The 17,410-nt window shown below is 39.1% G+C and overlaps 1 protein-coding gene and 1 long non-coding RNA gene across 2 annotated transcripts in view; one reads left to right on the plus strand and one right to left on the minus strand.

Moving 5' to 3' along the window:
- The first annotated feature begins 252 nt into the window (after positions 1 to 252).
- The window catches only part of LOC120219983, a 68,069-nt gene continuing 50,911 nt past the window's right edge, over positions 253 to 17,410 (plus strand). The window contains exon 1 of the long non-coding RNA XR_005525430.1: positions 253 to 536. This is a non-coding gene — a long non-coding RNA (uncharacterized LOC120219983). The remainder of the gene's footprint in view (positions 537 to 17,410) is intronic.
- Positions 15,709 to 17,183, minus strand: FTMT (ferritin mitochondrial). Its single transcript, XM_039216907.1, has one exon. It carries the CDS (start codon positions 17,121 to 17,123, stop codon positions 16,386 to 16,388), a length of 738 nt encoding a protein of 245 aa, XP_039072838.1. The 5' UTR covers positions 17,124 to 17,183; the 3' UTR covers positions 15,709 to 16,385.

Genomic DNA, 17,410 nt, shown 5'->3' on the forward strand with positions numbered 1-17,410 from the left:
CTAAGAATTTAAGTGTTTTATTTTTGAAAAAAAATCACATGTGGTTTCATTAATGTTTGCCTTTTCTTCTAATATAACTTAGCATATGGAACTGCCATCCTTTTTTTAATGTCTTGAATTGCAATTCTCCTTTCAAAATTTGGATTCATTTCCAAAATTTCATCTTTTGCACTTTCAATGTTGTGAAACACCTCTAAGAGTTCATTTAACGTGAAGTCTTTTTTGTTTTTTTCCCCCAGTGTCACTTCTCTGGCATATCTTCACTGACTTTCTTCATAACCACCCATGGACGTCCATAAATGTAAGAACATCCGATTTCACTTCCAGAAATACTGTGTTTTACTTTCTTGTTACACTTTCATCTTCTTACCCATTGTCTCTTTGGACTGCACAATATTCCCACTGTTACCTGGGTTTATCACTGAGAGACTGGCGTGGAGGCAACACAACTTTAAACTTTACCGTCTGAAGGTAAGTGGGACAACAGATGCACAGTGGCCAATCACCAATAGACCTGGAAAGAAGTGACACGAGTGGTAAGTGATAGTGATGGGCACCTGCTATTTATGTAGTGATTTGTGGGCTAAGGATTCAGCACCAAAGTGTGTTCTTGACGCAGTGTATTCAGAGAAAATGTACCATGGTAACGGAAATTGGAACCATGTTGCTGAGGAACTGTTGTTAAACTCTAGTAACGGAAATTCATGCATATTGGAAACATGTGAAGCGAGGGCTGCCTGTATATTTGATCAATGGTGAAGGAGAGAGCAAAGCAAACAAACAATTTTGGGAAATGCCTGAGGCTAGATAAAAGAGAGAGAAATATGAGTCCTCCTCCAATTTGTATTTGGATTATTTCTTAATTTAATGAGAGAAGCATTACAGAGAAAGGTAGCATATGTGCAGTGCTTTGAAGTGAGGAAAACTAATAACAGCTCCTATTTATTCACTATATTTAAATCTTGGGCTTTTAAAAAAGGTGATATTTTCAAGTGGTTAAAATTTCAAGAGAAATGGAAGTCTGTACAGTGGAAAGATCTTCCTAGAGACCCTATCCCAGCTTCTAGGGTCTTTTGGGTGAGGGCAACTGACATTACCCTTCCAGAGATAATCTCTGCATATGTCAGCAAACATGTTTACAAACGCAAATAATTTTCTCCCCTTTAAAACACCAGTTCTAAGCAGCTAATATCTACTATTGATCATTTGCTGTATGCCAGACAATGTGCTGATCTTCATATGCATTGTCTTCTTTAATCCCCCAATAACCTTTGAGTTATTACTGTCATTACTGCAGAGGAAATTCCAACTCTGGGAATTTAACTTCTTTTCCCCAAATCATGCAGCTGCTATGTGGTGAAGCAGCTATTCTCACCCAGATATTCTGAATTCTCAAGTGCAGGCTCTCAGGCTCTGTGCGTAGGTCATGTAATAGGATTTTAGTAGTTGAACAGTCCTTTTATGGTCCTAGAAATTCTTGCAGCTAAATCAGCCTACGATAATACTGTGCTCGGGGATGGGGGTGGGGGGGCGCGGCTGAGAGAAACTAAAGTATTTCCAAAAGTATCAGCTCTCTGTTTCTCTCAGGAGATTGTTTGGCTACCATCTGTACTGGAAAATTGGCCAGGTTACTTGGAAAGAGCCCAAACCCAAGTGCGGGTCTACGATCTGTTCTCCTGGACTGCCAGATAGCCTCAGTCCTTGGTGGGCAGTGGAATTCCATCTGACACTCAGCACGCGCACACGTGCGTGTGTATATGAGTTTGTGCGTGTGTGTGCACGTATCATAATTGTTCACTATTTCACTTAAAAACAATTATATCTATTAAGAGTCTTGATCATGCATGATAGAAATAGAAAGTTTAGAAAAGGTAACAACATATGAGCAACAGCCTGTACGCCTTTCTGATTTCATAAACTGAGTGCTACTTGACAAACAGTCTGTTGTAAGCAGACACTGCCGTTGTCAGTTCTCCTTAGCGACCATGCATGTTTTCTAGTCGCCTGCTTCCTGAATGCATCTCTCGGTGCCCTCTTGGAGGAAGTAGGCAAGGAATGTCTCATGCAGGAATCTGTGTTCTCCCTTCTCTCCACTACACATGCCTCTTACTTTCCTCTGTTACCTTAGAGGTGCTGAACGTTTTCTCTGCTGGCTTTTATCTAAGAGCAGATAGCTGGAAGGTGAAGTTCAAAGTTTTAAAAAGTCAAGTGAACTTTCTTGGCTTCAGGAAGTTTGGGTCCAAATTTCAGTAAGAGATGTACATGCTCACACACACACACACACACACACACACACACACTCTATCCTGGGATATCTTGGCATGCAGACTAAGTCTTCTCCAAGGAAGCTTTACCCTTTCAAATGAACCATACAAAATCTGATTAGTAGCTGAACAGGAAAGATGGTCATTCTCAAGAGATGCTAGTGTTAGGGGAACTATATTGTCTTTGCCTGCGGGTCTGAGAGCCTGGGATCTTGGCATCACTGGGTGTTAGTGTTCAGGAGTAATACAATCCATCATGACATTTAGGGGGTTGGAACCTTATCTTTCTGTTTACTACATTTTTGTCTAGAAATCTGGCCTCCACTTGGCTCTCAATTCCAGGAACTTGCTTTTTGATTTGGGAAAGCTCCAGTCTTTATTTTAAATATTAGATAAAGAGTAAAGATTATATCCATCTGTAAAATATTTATTTATTAAAATATATTACAATACATATTATATATTATTAAATATATATTAAAATATATTTATTATTTTTGCAATCATATCTGAGAAATTAGGTTAGTTAAAATATTTTGGTATAGAGGCAGCTATGTCTCAGTTGATGATCTCATTGGCTACTTTATTTAAATAAAGTTTGAGCTCGGCCAATATAAGCTCCATCACTTTGCCCTCTTCTTTTTTCAAAGTCTCTTCCCTCCTGTATGATTCTGGCTTGGGAGGGACGTATCCTACCAGCCTCTCCCTAGGCCCTTCTTCTTATTCCCTGTTCTCCCCTGGAACCTAATTCTATCCCTTGCTTCTCAAGTCCTTCCTTTGTTTCTAGCTCCTTTCCTCATTCTGACACACTCACAGGCACCCTCTACTCTCTTGCACCTTCAGTTACTTAAAAAAGAAAAATTTTTCAAAAGAGCCTTCTGTACTCTCCACTTCATTTCCCTGAACCTGGTCTTCTGTTCCCACCTCCGCCAAAGCCATGATTCCAAAATAACCAGTCACTTACTGCCCACTCACCCTGATGGCCTTTCAACCCATAAAATCATTAGGCTCTCTGGCATTTGCTGGAAATTCTCTGGTCTCACGGCTTTCAAGATGAATCTTTTTTTTTTTTCTGCCTTGCTATTTTTATGTTCCTTTTCTATATCCTATCAAGGGTTCCTTATATAATCTCCCCTAATTATAGAGCTCCTCCAATTTCTCAAATTTCTATATTAGGATCCCTCTCTATCTCTATCTCTTTACTCTTCTCTCTTCTTTGTTGCTTCAGCCTTTTCACATTTTTCAGTTACCATGTTCAGAAGGACAGCCTCCCAGTTTCCTTTTCTGGAACTAATTTTTTGAAAGCTACAGATCAGCACTTCCAAATGGCATCTGCTTATCTTCACTCACTCATTCAAGCTCACGGAGAAGCGACTCTAAGATAAGGCCTGCTCTAGAGTGTGGAGACAGAAGTGAACGGAACAAAGTCCCTGCCGCACAGAGCTTGCATCCTAGTGACACAAGAAAGCATAAGCAAACACACACGTGTCAGGTGGTGGTAAGTGCCATGGAGAAAACACATCAGATCAGAGGAGAGAGAATGATGGGAAATGTCATGGCTAATTTAGATTGAATAATCAGGAAAGTCTTTGTAAAATGCCCCTTGGACAGAAATCTGAAGGAAGTATGTGATCCATGTTCATATCTAGGGGCCAAGTGTACAAAGAGGCAAACATGACTGGAGTATAGTGAGGAAAAAATGTCCTCTCTCTCTCTCTGTATCTTTATTTCTACTCTCTGATATGTGGATGAAGATATCTGATATATATATAGAGAGAGAGAGAAAGAGAGAAACAGAGAGCAAGAGAGCTCTTTGATGTCTATTTATATATTTATATCTGTGTAAAATTTTATAAACTCACCACTTCTTACATTCTTACACACACGTTCACACATCGGTCTCATATATCTATCTATATCTATATCTGTATCTATATCTATCTACTAATGTATATATAATATACCTAGAGATATTATCAGGGGCTCAGAGTATTGTGGGACATGGTAAAGGACCCTGATCTTTGACTTCAGATGAGAGCAGAGGCCATTGAAGGGTTTTGATCTGAGAAGTAACAAGATCTGACTTACACTTAAAAAGAAATACTTGGCTGCTTTGTGGAGAAAATGATTCTATATACCCAAGTGTGGAAGCAGTTAGACCAGTCAAGAATAATGTGTAATAATGCAAGAAAAGAAGATGGAAGCTTGTACCAAAGTGGCAATGATGAAAATTGTTAGAAGTGATAAGGATCTATTTTGAAGGAAGACCAGAAAAGATTTGCTGAAGGTTCTGGTGTAAGGTATGAGAGTAAGAGGGTCATCAAAAATGACTAGACTGTAGAAACTGGTAGGATGGACCTTCCATTTATTATGGAAAAAAAAAAACCTGGGTTGAAGAGGTTGTGGAGCATGGTGAAATCAGGAGTATGCTATTGAACATGGTAAATATGAGATGTCTGTTAAACATCTGAAGAGAAATATCCATTAAATATTGATACATATAGGGGCGCCTGGGTGGCTTAGTCGACTAAGCGTCAGACTTTCGCTTAGGTCATGATCTCGCGGTTCGTGGGTTCGAGCCCCGCGTCGGGCTCTGTGCTGACTGCCAGCTCAGAGCCTGGAGCCTATTTCAGAGTCTGTATCTCCCTCTCTCTCTGACCCTCCCCTGCTCACGCTGTCTCTCTCTCTCTCCTGGAAATGAGTAAAACATTGAAAAAAAATTTTTTTAAATATTGATACATATATATCCAAAATATATAATTTTGAGTATAGTTGACACACAGTGTTAACAACAGTTTCAGGTATAAAATTTAGTGATTTGACAAGTATATACATTATGCCATGTTCACCACTGATGTAGCTACTATCTCATTACATCACTATTATAGTTTCACTGACTGTATTTCTCATGCTGTGCCTTTTATTCTCATGACTTACTCATTCTGTAACTGGAAGCCTTTATCTTCCTCTCCCCTTCACTCATTTTGCCCATCCTCGCATCCCTTCCCTTCTGGCAAACATCCGTTTGTTCTCTGTATTTATAGGTCTGATTCTGCTTTGCTTTGCTTTGTTTATTCATTTGTTTTGCTTTTAGGTTCTGCTTATGAGTGGAGTCATATGGTATTTGTCTTTCTTAGTCTGACTTATTTCACTTAGCATAATATCCTTTCTGTCCTTCCAGGTTGTCTCAGTGGTAAATCTCATCCTTTTTTATGGCTGCATAATATTCACTAATATTCATATATATATACACATACACACATTTATATGTATATACATACATTTGTATATATACCCATGTATACTACATTTTCTTTATCCATTCATGTATTGATGGGTATTTAGGTTGCTTCCATATTTGACCATTGTAAACAATGCTGCAGTAAACATAGAAGTGCATATATCATTCTGAATTCATATTTTCATTTTCTTAGGGTAAATACCGAATAGTGGAATTATTGGATCATATGGTAATTCCACTTTTTAGATGTTTTATTTATTTCTGAGAGAGAGACAGTGTGAGCAGGGGAGGGTCAGAGAGAGAGGGAGACACAGAATCTGAAACAGGCTCCAGGCTCTGAGCTGGCTGTCAGCACAGAGCCCGATGCGGGGCTCAAACCCATGAACTGTGAGATCATGACCTGAGCTGAAGTCAGATGCTTAACCGATTGAGCCACCCAGGCGCCCCAGGTAATTCTATTTTTAATTTCTCAGGAATTTCCATGCTGTTATCCACAGTGACTGCACCAGTTTGCATTCCCACCAACAGTGCATGAGGGTTCCTTTTCTTCACATTCTCAGTAACACTTGTTATTTCTTGTCATTTTGATTTTACCCATTCTAACTGTTGTAAGGTGATATCTCATTGTAGTTTTAATTTGCATTTCCCTGATGATTAGCGATTTTGAACATCTTTTCATTTGTCTGTTAGCCCTCTGTAGGTCTTCTTTAGAAAAATGTCTATCCAGGTCCTCTGCCCATTTTTAATATGTTAATATTTTTGGGTGTTAAGGTACATATATATATATAAAACTATATATATAGCTATATAATATATATAGGGTATTAACTCCTTATCAGATATATCATTTACAAATAACTTCTTACATTACATACATTCTTACATTACATTCTTACATTCTTACATTACTTCATACATTTTACAATACAAAAATGTCTATTCAGGTCCTCTGCTGATTCTTAATATGTTAATATTTTTGGGTGTTAATTTATATATATATATATAGGGTATTAACTCCTTATCAGATATATCATTTACAAATAATTTCTTACATTTAGTTTGTTGTATTTCCTTTTCTTGATGGTTTCCTTTGCTGTGCAAATGTTTTTTATTTTGATGTAGTCCCAATAGTTTATTTTTGCTTTTGTTTCCTTTGTCTTAGGAAACATATCCAGAAAAATGTTGCTATGGCTGATGTCAGAGACATTAATGCCTGTGCTCTCTTCTAGGAATTTTATAATTTCAGGTTTCACATTTAGGTCTTTATTCTATTTTGAAGTTATTTTTGTGTATGGTATAAGAAGGTGCTCCATTTTTTTTCTAGGTAGCTGTCCAGTTTTCCCAGAACCATTTGTTACAGAAGCTGCCTTTTTCCCACTGTATATTCTTGCCTCTATTGTCATAGATGAATTGACCATATAAATGTGGGTTTATTTTGTAGTATCTATTCTGTTCTTTAGATCTGTGTGTCCTCTGCCAGTGCCAATATCAAACTGTTTTGATTACTACAGCTTTGCTGTATGTCTTGAACCCTGGAATTGTGATACCTCCAGCATTGTTCTTTTTTAGGATTGCGTTAGTCATCTGGGATCTTCTGTGGTTCCAAACAAATTTTAGGGTTATTTGTTCTACTTTTGTGAACAATGTTGTTGGTGTGTTAGTTGAATCTTTAGATTGCTTTGGGCAGTATGGACATTTTAACAATCCTGGTTCTATTAATCTATGAGAACGGAGTATCTTTCCATTTGTTTGTGTCATCTTCAGTTTCTCTCATCAATGTTTTATAGTTTTTATAGTACAGGTCTTTCACCTTGTTGGTTAACTTTATTCAAAGGTATTTTATTCTTTTGGTGTAATCATGAATGGTGATGTTTTAAAAATTTCTCTTTGTGGTACTTCATTATTAGTGAATAAAATGCTACCAATTTCTGGGTAATAATTTGGTTTCCTATCACTTTGCTGAATCCATTGATTATTTCTAGGAGGTTTTTTTTTTAATGTTTGTTTACTTATTTTGAGAAAGAAAGTGCAAGTTGGGGAGAGGCAGAAAGAGGGAGACAGAATCTCAAACATGCTCTATGTCACCAGTGCAGAGCCCAACACAGGGCAAGATCATGACCTGAGCCAAAATCAAGAATTGGGTACTTAACCAACTGAAACACCTAGACTCCCCACTATAGCTAGTAGTTTTTTGGTGGAGTCCTCAAGATTTTCTCTGTGTAGTATCATGCCACCTGCACATACTGTCAGTTTAACTTCTTCTTTAATGATATAGATGCCTCTTATTTCTTCTTCTTGTCTGATTGCTGTGGCTAGGACTTCCAGGAGAGTGGATATCTTTATCTTATTCCTGACCTTAGAGAGAAGGCTCCCAGTTTCTCACCATTGAGTATGCTGTTAGTTGTGGGTTTGTCATGTGTGATCTTTATTATGTTGAGGTATATTCCTTCTAGCCATGCTTTGTTGAGAGTTTTTAAAATGACTAATGTTGAATTTTGTTAAATGCCTTTTCCGCATCTGTTGAGATGATCTATGATTTTTACCCTTTGTTTTGTTGATGTGGTGTATGACATTGATTGATTTATAAATATTGGACCATCCTTGCATCCTGGGAATAAATTCACTTGATCAGGGTGACTGATATTTTTAATGTGTTGCTGTATTTGATTCGCTAATATTTTGTCAAAGACATTTCCATCTATGTTCATCAGGGATATTGGCCTGTAGTTTGTTGTTTCTTTGTTTTAGGGTGTCTCTGTCTGTTGTTGGTATCAGGTAAGGTTTAGTAAAATATCCTAGAATGCATTTGGAAGCTTTCCTTCCTCTGCTGTCTTCTGGAATAGTCTGAGGAAATAGGTATTAACTCCTCTTTAAATGTCTAGTAGAATAACTCTTGAATCCTTCTGGTCCTAGACTTTTATTTTTTGGTAGTTTGTTGATTACAGATTCAATTTTGTTACTTGTGATAAGTCTGTTCACATTTCCATTTATTCCTGCTTAATTTTGCAAGATTGTGTGCTTCAGGGGATTTATCCATTTCTTCTAGATTGTCCAAATTGTTGGAATATTATTTTTCACACTATTCTTTTATAATCCTTTGTATGTTTGTGATGTCAGTTGTTGATTTTCCTCTATGAAAGAGGAAATGAATTCTGATTTTATTTATTTGGATCTTTTATCTTTTTTCTTAATGAGTCTGGCTAAGGATTTGTCAATTTTGTTTATCTTTTCAAAAAGTCAGTTCTTGGTTTCATTAATTTTTTCTATTGTTTTAATCTCCATGACATTTATTTTTGTTCTGATCATTATTATTTCATTTCTTCCACTCACCTTGGGCTTTGTTGTTGTTTGTTTGCTTGCTTGCTTGTTTCTTGTTCCTTTAGGTATAAGATAAGATTATTTATTTGAGCTTTTTCTTGTTTCTTGAAGTAGATCTGTATTGCTGTGTACTTCCCTCTGAGAATTTCTTTCAGTGTGTCCCAAAGATTTTGGACTGTTGTGTTTTCCTTTTCATCCATTTCCCTGTATTTGTAAATTTCTTCTTTGATTGTGTCACTGACCCCACTGGTCATGTTGTATCATGTACTGTAGTCTTAGTAGGTTTGTATGTTTTCCAATGTTTTCTTGTGATTTATTTTTATTTTCATACAGTTATGATTGGAAAAGATGCACAGTATGATCTCAATCTGATTAAATTTATTGAGAGCTATTTGTGGCCTAATATGTGATATACTCTGGAAAATGTTCAATGTACACTTGAAAATAATATACATTGTGTCATTTTTGGATGGAAAGTTCTGTACATATCTGTTATGTACATTTGGCCTAATGTGTCACTCAGTGACATTGTGTCCTTATTGATTTTTCCATCTGGATGATCCATCCATTGGTGTAAGTGAGATGTTATAGTCTCTTCTCTTCATGTCTGTTAATAGTTGCTTTATGTATTTAGGTGTTCCAGTGTTGGGTATTTAGGTATATACAATTGTTATATCCTCTTGTGGGACTGATTCCTTTATCATTATGTAATGTCCTTATTTGTCTCTTGTTACAGTCTTTTTTTTTTTAAGTCTAATTTGTGTGATATGACTATTGTTACCATGACTTTTTTTTTTTTTTTTGCACTTCCATATGCATAGTGAATATTTTTCCATCCTTTCACTTTCAATCTGTATGTATCTTTCGGTTTGAGGTGAGTTTCTTGTAGGCAGCATATCGATGGCTCTTGTGTTTTCATGGGTTTGTTTTGAATCCATTCCACCAGCCACCCTATGTTTTTTGATTGAAGCATTTAGGCCATTTACATTTAAAGTAATTATTGGTAGGTGTGTACTTACTGGCATTTTAAAATTTGTTTTCTGATTGTTCTTGTAGTTCTTTTTTATTTCTTCTTCTCCTGCTCTCTTTCTCTGTGGTTGGTGAGTTTCTATAGTGTTAGGTTGGGCTCTCTTTCTCTACTTTTTGTGCATCTATCACAGGTTTTGAGTTTGTTTTTACCATGAGTTTTATATATAACATCCAAAGTAAATAGTAGTCTCTGTTAATTTGATGGTTATTTACGTTCAAACACATTCTTAAAAAGAGAAGCACTAACAGGAAAAGAAGAAAAAAACTTTTTTTCTTTTCTTTTTTTCTTCTTTTCCCTTTTTACACCTTCCTCCATGGTATATATTGTCCTATAGTACATCTTTTTATTCATAATTTTCTTGTGTCTAATTATGGCCATTCCTTTTTTACTTCAAGGAGTCTCTTTCACATTTTCTGTAAGGTTAGTTAACCTGTGATAAACTCCTGTAACTTTTGTTTGTTTGGGAAGTTATTTTTTCTAAAATTCTGAATGATAACCTTGCCAGGTAGTGTATTTTTGGTTGTAGTTTTTTTTTCCCTTTCAGCACTTTGAATATATCATGCCATTCCCTTCTGGCCTACAAAGTTACTGCTGAAAAATTGATTGATAGCCTTATGGAGTTCCCTTGTATGTAAACTTTTGCTTCTCTTACTGCTTTATTTTCTCTTTATCTTTAATCTTTTATGTTTTAATTATCACATATTGTGGTGTGAACTTACTCGCTTCATCTTGTTTGGAACTTTCTGTGCTAGATGAATTTGAATGTCTATTTCCTTACCTAGGTTAGGAAAGTGTTTAGTTATTATTTCTTCAGATAAGTTTTCTAAACCTTTCTTTCTCTCTTCTTCTGGGAACCCTGTAATGCAAATGTAAATGTTGCCCAATGTTGTCTAAGAGATCTTCCTATCTTTCTCTACTTTTTGTGCATCTATCACAGGTTAACCTATCTTCATTTTAAAATTCTTTTTTTTTCCTGTTCAGCCTGTGTGCTTTTGTTACCCAGTCTTTCAGATCACTATGTTCTTCTGCATCCAGTAATCTATTATTGATTCCGTCTAATATCTTTTTTATTTCAGTTATTGTATTCTTCAACTCTGATTCGTTCTTTTTATATTTTCTATCTAGTATTGTCAATCTCTCTGAATTCTTCCATTCTTTTCTCCAACCCAGTGAGTATCTTTATGATCATTATTTTAAATTCTTTGTTAGGCATATTGCTTATCTCTATTTCATTTAGATCTTTCTTGAGGTGTTTTCTTTTTCTTTCTTTTGGAGCACATTCCTCTATCTTCCCATTTGGTTTGACTTTCTCTTTGTTTCTGTGGTTTAGGCAGAACAGCTACTTCTTATAAATTTGAAGGAATAATCTTGTATATGGTGTCTCCTATGTAGACTGTGTGTGCTTAGTGACTTTTGATGACTGTCTGGAGCTGTGGCTGTATATGCTAGTTACTCTTTCAATCTGTGGCTTTTTACAAAGAGAAAAAAAAGTAATATAAAAAAGAAAATAATAAAAGAAAAAAGAAGAGGGGGAAGAAGATAAGGAAAAGAAAAAAGAACAAAGAACTGAAAACAAAAAAGAAACAAATAAGAACAAAACTAAAACTAAGATAAATTTAAAAGATAATTTTAAAAATAAAAATAAAAACAAACTTCTAAGGCTAAAAGCAAAACAAAACAAAACAAAGAAATCTAAAACTCGGCTTGTTTTCTGTAAGCCAGCACTACTGAGGCTGATTTGGGCTTGTGGACTTGGCTCTCTGAGTTTGCAAATTCACTATGAGCCAGTCTTGGGTTTTTAAAGAGGAAAATGAGAGAATGTTCCCATAGCTCCTTGGCCCTTTTATTTTATTATTTTTTAAAAAAATTTTAATGTTTTATTTATTTCTGAGAGAGAGAGAGCATGAGCAGGGGAGAGTCAGAGAAAGAGAGGGAGACACAGAAACTGAAGCAGGCTCTAGGATTTGAGTTAGCTGTCAGCACAGAGCCTGATGCGGGGCTTGAACCCATGAACTGTGAGATCATGACCTGAGCCTAAGTTGGACACTAAACCGACAGAGCCAGCCAGGCACCCCCCTTTTAAACTATAGCCTTTTGGGATTCCTGGGTGGCTCCTTCGGTTAAGCATCCGACTTCAGATCAGGTCATGATCTCACAGTTTGTGAGTTTGAGCCCCGCGTCGGGCTCTGTGCTGACAGCTAGCTCAGAGCTTGGAGCCTGCTTCAGATTCTGTGTCTCCCTCTCTCTCTGCCCCTCCCCTGCTCATGCTCGCTCTCTCTCTCTCAAAAATAAATTTAAAAACATATTAATAAAAAAATTTTTTTATAAACTACAGCCTTTTCCCTAAGTCCCAGGGTGACCCAGGCTGCTGCAGATTTGTGAATCCTGGGCTTGCTGAGATTCAAGCTCCCTGTGATGACCGGCTGCCCCCACCGGTTATGGTGTCCAGACCCTGCTCCAGTCTAGACTTTTAAGGTGGAGCAGGAAGGCAAACTGTGTTCCTCTAAGTCCCTCTGACCTGGAGAGTGCTCCCACAGCTCCTCCTCCATTTGGTAGGGTTCTAGCATTGTCTCTTTTATATGCTAGTTACTCTTTAAAACCAAGGTTTTTTGTTTTTTGTTTTTTTCTCTACCCAAGGACAGAAGACTCTGTCCCCAGCCCATTAGTACTATCCCTCCCCACTGTCATTCTCAGTGTCCTGGAATGGGGCTTCCCTTTGTTACTATGTCTCTGTCTCTCTTGCTCTTCTCTTGCCATTCTTTCTTTGTCCAAAAGGGGTTCAGTCAGCTGTTTGGTCAGTTCTTTGGGAAGAGTTGTTCTATAATCATTTGGTGAGTTCCATGGAGGAGGTGAGTTCACAGTCTTTCTACATTGCCTTCTTGGACTGGAAGTCAACAGATAGGTGTTTAAATAGAAGCTACAGGACTGGCGGAGATCTTTAAAGAACAAGAATAGATAAAGAGAAGAAATCCAGAGGACAGAGTTCTGGGACACTTTAATGTGTAATGTTCAGGAAGTGGAGGGGCAATTAGAAAGGGAGGCAAATGACAGTGAGTGAGTGTTGTAGGAGTGAAATGACAAGTCCTGCTAGCTGGTTGAGTGAGAGGAAGGCTGAGAAATTAAGCACTAGATTTGTCATTATGGAGGTTGCTGACGCCCTCAATGGAAAAAGAAGGTTGGCATCGGGGTAAACAGTGAACACAGACTTACTTTCAGGGGATCAAGAGAGAAGAGGGTAAGTAGAGACAGGAAGCTGAAATAACTTTTTCAAGAAGTTTTGTTGTAAAAGAGTGTAAAAGGGAGCTAGTTGGGGGTTGGGGGTGGGTAGCTTAGCGTTTGCTGGAGGAAATGTAAGTCCAAAGGTGGCTTTTTATAAAAGGTAAGGAGAAATAACACCAGCTTTGCTTTTCCTGGGAACCAATCAGGGAGAGACTAATTAGAGGTGTGATGTCCTGGTGTCCTTCAGTAAGCTCGAGGGTTGGGACTCAGGGCACTGTGGGAGGTTGGCTTTAGGAAGTAGCATGGAGCCTTCAACCACTGTAGCAAAACAGAAGGCTTTGCACAAATGCAAGCATGTGATCAATTCCATGATGAGGAAGTGTGAGATTCTCCTGGGATTCCTTCTAAATTCTCAGTGAAATAAGGGTATTATCGATAGACAGTGGTGAGCAGGAGACTGAGAGATCCAAAATGACAATGTGTAAAATAATTGGGACAATTGTATGTTTTTGATAGCAACAGAGAATAAGAAATAACACTATTGAGGTAAATATGTGAACACACACACACACACACACACACCCCAAAACAGGAATTTCAGGAGACAATACCCTTACTTCACTTACTTTCATGTCTGTTCAAATCCATCTTAATAACAAAAGGTGAATAGTGAGTCAGGAAATAGTTTCATGACACTGATGGGGTGGAATCTGCAGTCTGGAAAACAGTTATCCAGAAGAACTGAAGAGGAAATTCTCTGAAGATGTGTAAAAAGATTATATGCAGAAAAATAAGCCAGCTTTAAGGGTAGAAGGTAAAAGAAGGCCCATCGGCTTAAGCAAAAGCAAACCATTGTGTACTCCCTGCACCCCAGTAGTTCCTCCTGTCGAGATCAAGATCCCTTTTTATTGTGGGATCCTCTGTTCTCCAGTGACACAGCTCTGAGATCTGTCACTTTTCTTCCTGTCCCCCATTTTTGTAACTCTCTTCATTCATTCATTTGCAAAATTTTAAAGAATCTGCCTGTAAATTCCCATCAGCATCTGTTTCTATTTTCATTGATTTTGTCATGGTTCAGGCCCTGTTGCTTTCTCTCTACCTTCTATTTTTACTTCTCTTATTATGATAGTGGTGCAGTGGGTGTTCATAATAAGAAATTTATTTTAAAAAGACAAAGAGCTAAAGAAAATAAGTACCAAACACAATCTCATTAAGAGGGTGTCTTGCTTCCTTTGTTGGTATATCTACTTCCATTTTGTATGCACATATATTATTTCCCCTGTACTTCTCTATAAACAATTATATAATATAGCCCTGTTTTATAATATGCTTGTTTTTAACAACACATTATGAATTTCTGCTCACATCATTATGTGCTTGGCAAAATCATATTTAATAGCTGTAGGGCATTGCATGTATGGCATTTTAATCTAAACCATTTTGTTGAGTTTGTGCAGTCATGTGCATGTGCCTCTCAGATCTGGGACTACAGGGAGCACAATTTGCCAAGGACCCCTGCTGCTCTGCTCAGAAAAATCGATTCATCTCTTAGCTTGTTGCAAGCCTGCACTTCCCAGTCAATAATAGAGCTCCGGAAATGTATTTAGGCAGGCCCATTTCTGGGAGACCTGGGATTCCTCTGATGAGCGACATTGGTGTATGGTCTCCCAGAAAGCTTTGTAGCACGGTGCTTAAAACGATGCACCACTTTCCTTTCTTCCTTCCCCCAGGACTTGCATGGAGTCTGGAGGCTGTCTCTGCTTCTCCCAGCTCCTTTCCCATTTTCCCTCAAGGGCCTTTCTGCCTCCCCTAAGACATTTCTTATATACATAATCCCATCTTGGCATGTTTCTCAGAAGACCCAAACTAACACAGACTTTAAGGTTGTTCTCGGGTTTGTATTCTGTACAACCGAACCTTCTGATTGCTCAACTCTTAGCACAGCTTTCTTTGTTGAGAGCCCTTCAAACTGCCATTGCTCAATACATTAAGCTTAAGCCCCTCCTACCACCCCCCACTCCACATTTGGCTTCAGCCCATCTATCCAAAGATCACCCAGTGTGATTCTCGCATTCATTTTCTCATGTCTCCTCCCCCAATGCCCAAAGAAAACATCTACCCAGCTGATGCCTCTTTCATTCTAGATTTCCTTGTGACTTCCCCCTGGCCTCCAGTGTTCTTACCCTTCCATTTTAAAGGCCACAGAAATGTGTTTTCTGCAGTGTATTCACTTTTCTTGTCAAAAGGAGTTTTGTTAAAAGGGAGGTTATAAAGCCTAGTGGTCACGTGTGTAGTTTGAAATCGGACAGACCTAGATCATCATTTAACATACACACACACATGCATACACACACGCACACACAAGCCAGGGTGGCTCAGTTGGTTAAGCGTCCAACTTTGGCTCAGGTCATGATTTGTGGTTCATGGGTTTGAGTTTGGTGTGGGGCCCTGTGCTGACAGTTCAGAGCCTGGAGTCAGCTTTGGATTCTGTGTCTCCCTCTCTCTCTGCCCCTCTGCTGCTTTCATTCTGTTTCTGTCTCTCTTTCCCAAAAATAAATAAACATTAAAAACTTAAAACACACACATACAAATTAGCTGAGATTGGATAGGTTTGGGAAAACATTGAGCTAAACAAAAATAATCCAAGATGTTTTTAATTCCAAGACTTCCCAGAGCCCTTAAAATGTTCATATACTTTGTGACTTCCTAAGGCCAGCATCGACACTGTGTAGCTTTTCTTGAATTTATCTGATCACAAAATCCTTTAGAAACAGATAATCTCCAGACATTATTTTTTCTTGGAAAATATACTGGGAAAGGGTAAAAGTTGTCATAGAATTTTGAAGGTATGATTTTCACAGTTCTTTACAGTACTATATGTATTCTTCAATTGTTATAGTATTTGTATACTTATCTCACACATCTTCCCACTTTTAGCCTTTAGCATAAGGTCTTGAAAATAATGGGCACTTGTCCAGTTGAAAAATCACAGAATTTTAGTGAAGGCCCATGGTCTGGAATAATATTTGGTAACTGGAGAAAATTTGCATCTACTTTTCAGTAGCTGTTCTCATCTTTTTTAGACCATAATATCCTGGGCTACTTTGCAAGCTGGAAAAATTATCTTAATGTTCGACCAAAAAAAGCCAAGCCATTGTTAACTGGAGACTAAATACATTTTTCTCTCCAAGTCACTTGATTGGGACAGTTTAGCAGGCCATAAAGGTGGAGATGCATTTTAAGGGCAAGAAAGCAGAAGTCAGCGGGCTCTGGGTCCTGGCACACCCTGGGCAGTGAGGAAGGCAGCCTGTGGCTAGTTGTGATTGTTTTCATTTCCAAGGGTGTGCTTGTCAAAGAGGTACTCTGCCAGGCCAGAAGCCGGGGCCCCCATCTTAACCAAGTTTTGCACGTGGTCACCTAGTTCTTTGATAGATTTCACCTGTTCATTCAGATAGTGAGTTTCCAGGAAGTCGCACAAATGGGGGTCTCCTTTGTCTGAGGCCAGAGCGTGCAATTCGAGCAACGACTGGTTCACACTCTTTTCCAAGAGCAGCGCACACTCCATGGCACGAAGCCCACTCTCCCAGTCGTCGCGGTCAGGTTTCTTGATGTCCTGCAGGCAGAGCCGGCCTCCCCGCTGGTTCTGCAGCCTCATCAGCTTTTCGGCGTGCTCGGTCTCCTCCCGCGACTGGCGAAGGAAATATGTGGCGAAGTTGTTCAGGGCCACGTCATCTCGGGAGAAGTAATAGGCCATAGACAAGTACACATAGGACGCATAGAGCTCCAGGTTAATCTGGCGGTTGATGGCGGCCTCGGAGTCGGGGTGGAAGTTCTGCCGCACCCGGGAGGGGGCGCAGGTGGGCCCGGCGGGGTCCCTCGAGGAGGCGGCTGCGGCCAGCGGGCGGCAGGGGACCGCGGGCCGGGAACCCGAAGGGCGCCCGGAGACGCGGAGCGGTCGGAGCGGTCGGAGCGCGAAGCCTCGGCGCGCGCTGCGCAGGGAAGCAAGCGAACTGCTGATCTGCTTGAAGAGGAACGAGAAACAGGGAGGCATGGTTCCCCTTCTTTAGACGTGGGGAAACTGAGGCCCGGGCGGCTCACCGCTGTGTCGGGAGCCAGGGGCTTCAGGTCTGAATCAGAACGCGGCCCTAGGCGACGGCGACTGTGTCACACACACACGCCTTCGCTTACAGAGGCGCCGAGTTCCACGCCGAGGTCCGTGGGGGCGCGCGCGCCTGTCGCGGTTGGGCGCAGGCAGATGATGGTGACACCCCCATTTAACTAGACACTGCCCCATTCCTCCCCTGGGACGTTTGTAACTTATTATTTCATCCAAGTTAA

Source organism: Hyaena hyaena, unplaced genomic scaffold (assembly GCF_003009895.1).
Source record: "Hyaena hyaena isolate Hyena2069 unplaced genomic scaffold, ASM300989v1 scaffold_662, whole genome shotgun sequence".
NCBI lineage: Eukaryota > Metazoa > Chordata > Mammalia > Carnivora > Hyaenidae > Hyaena > Hyaena hyaena.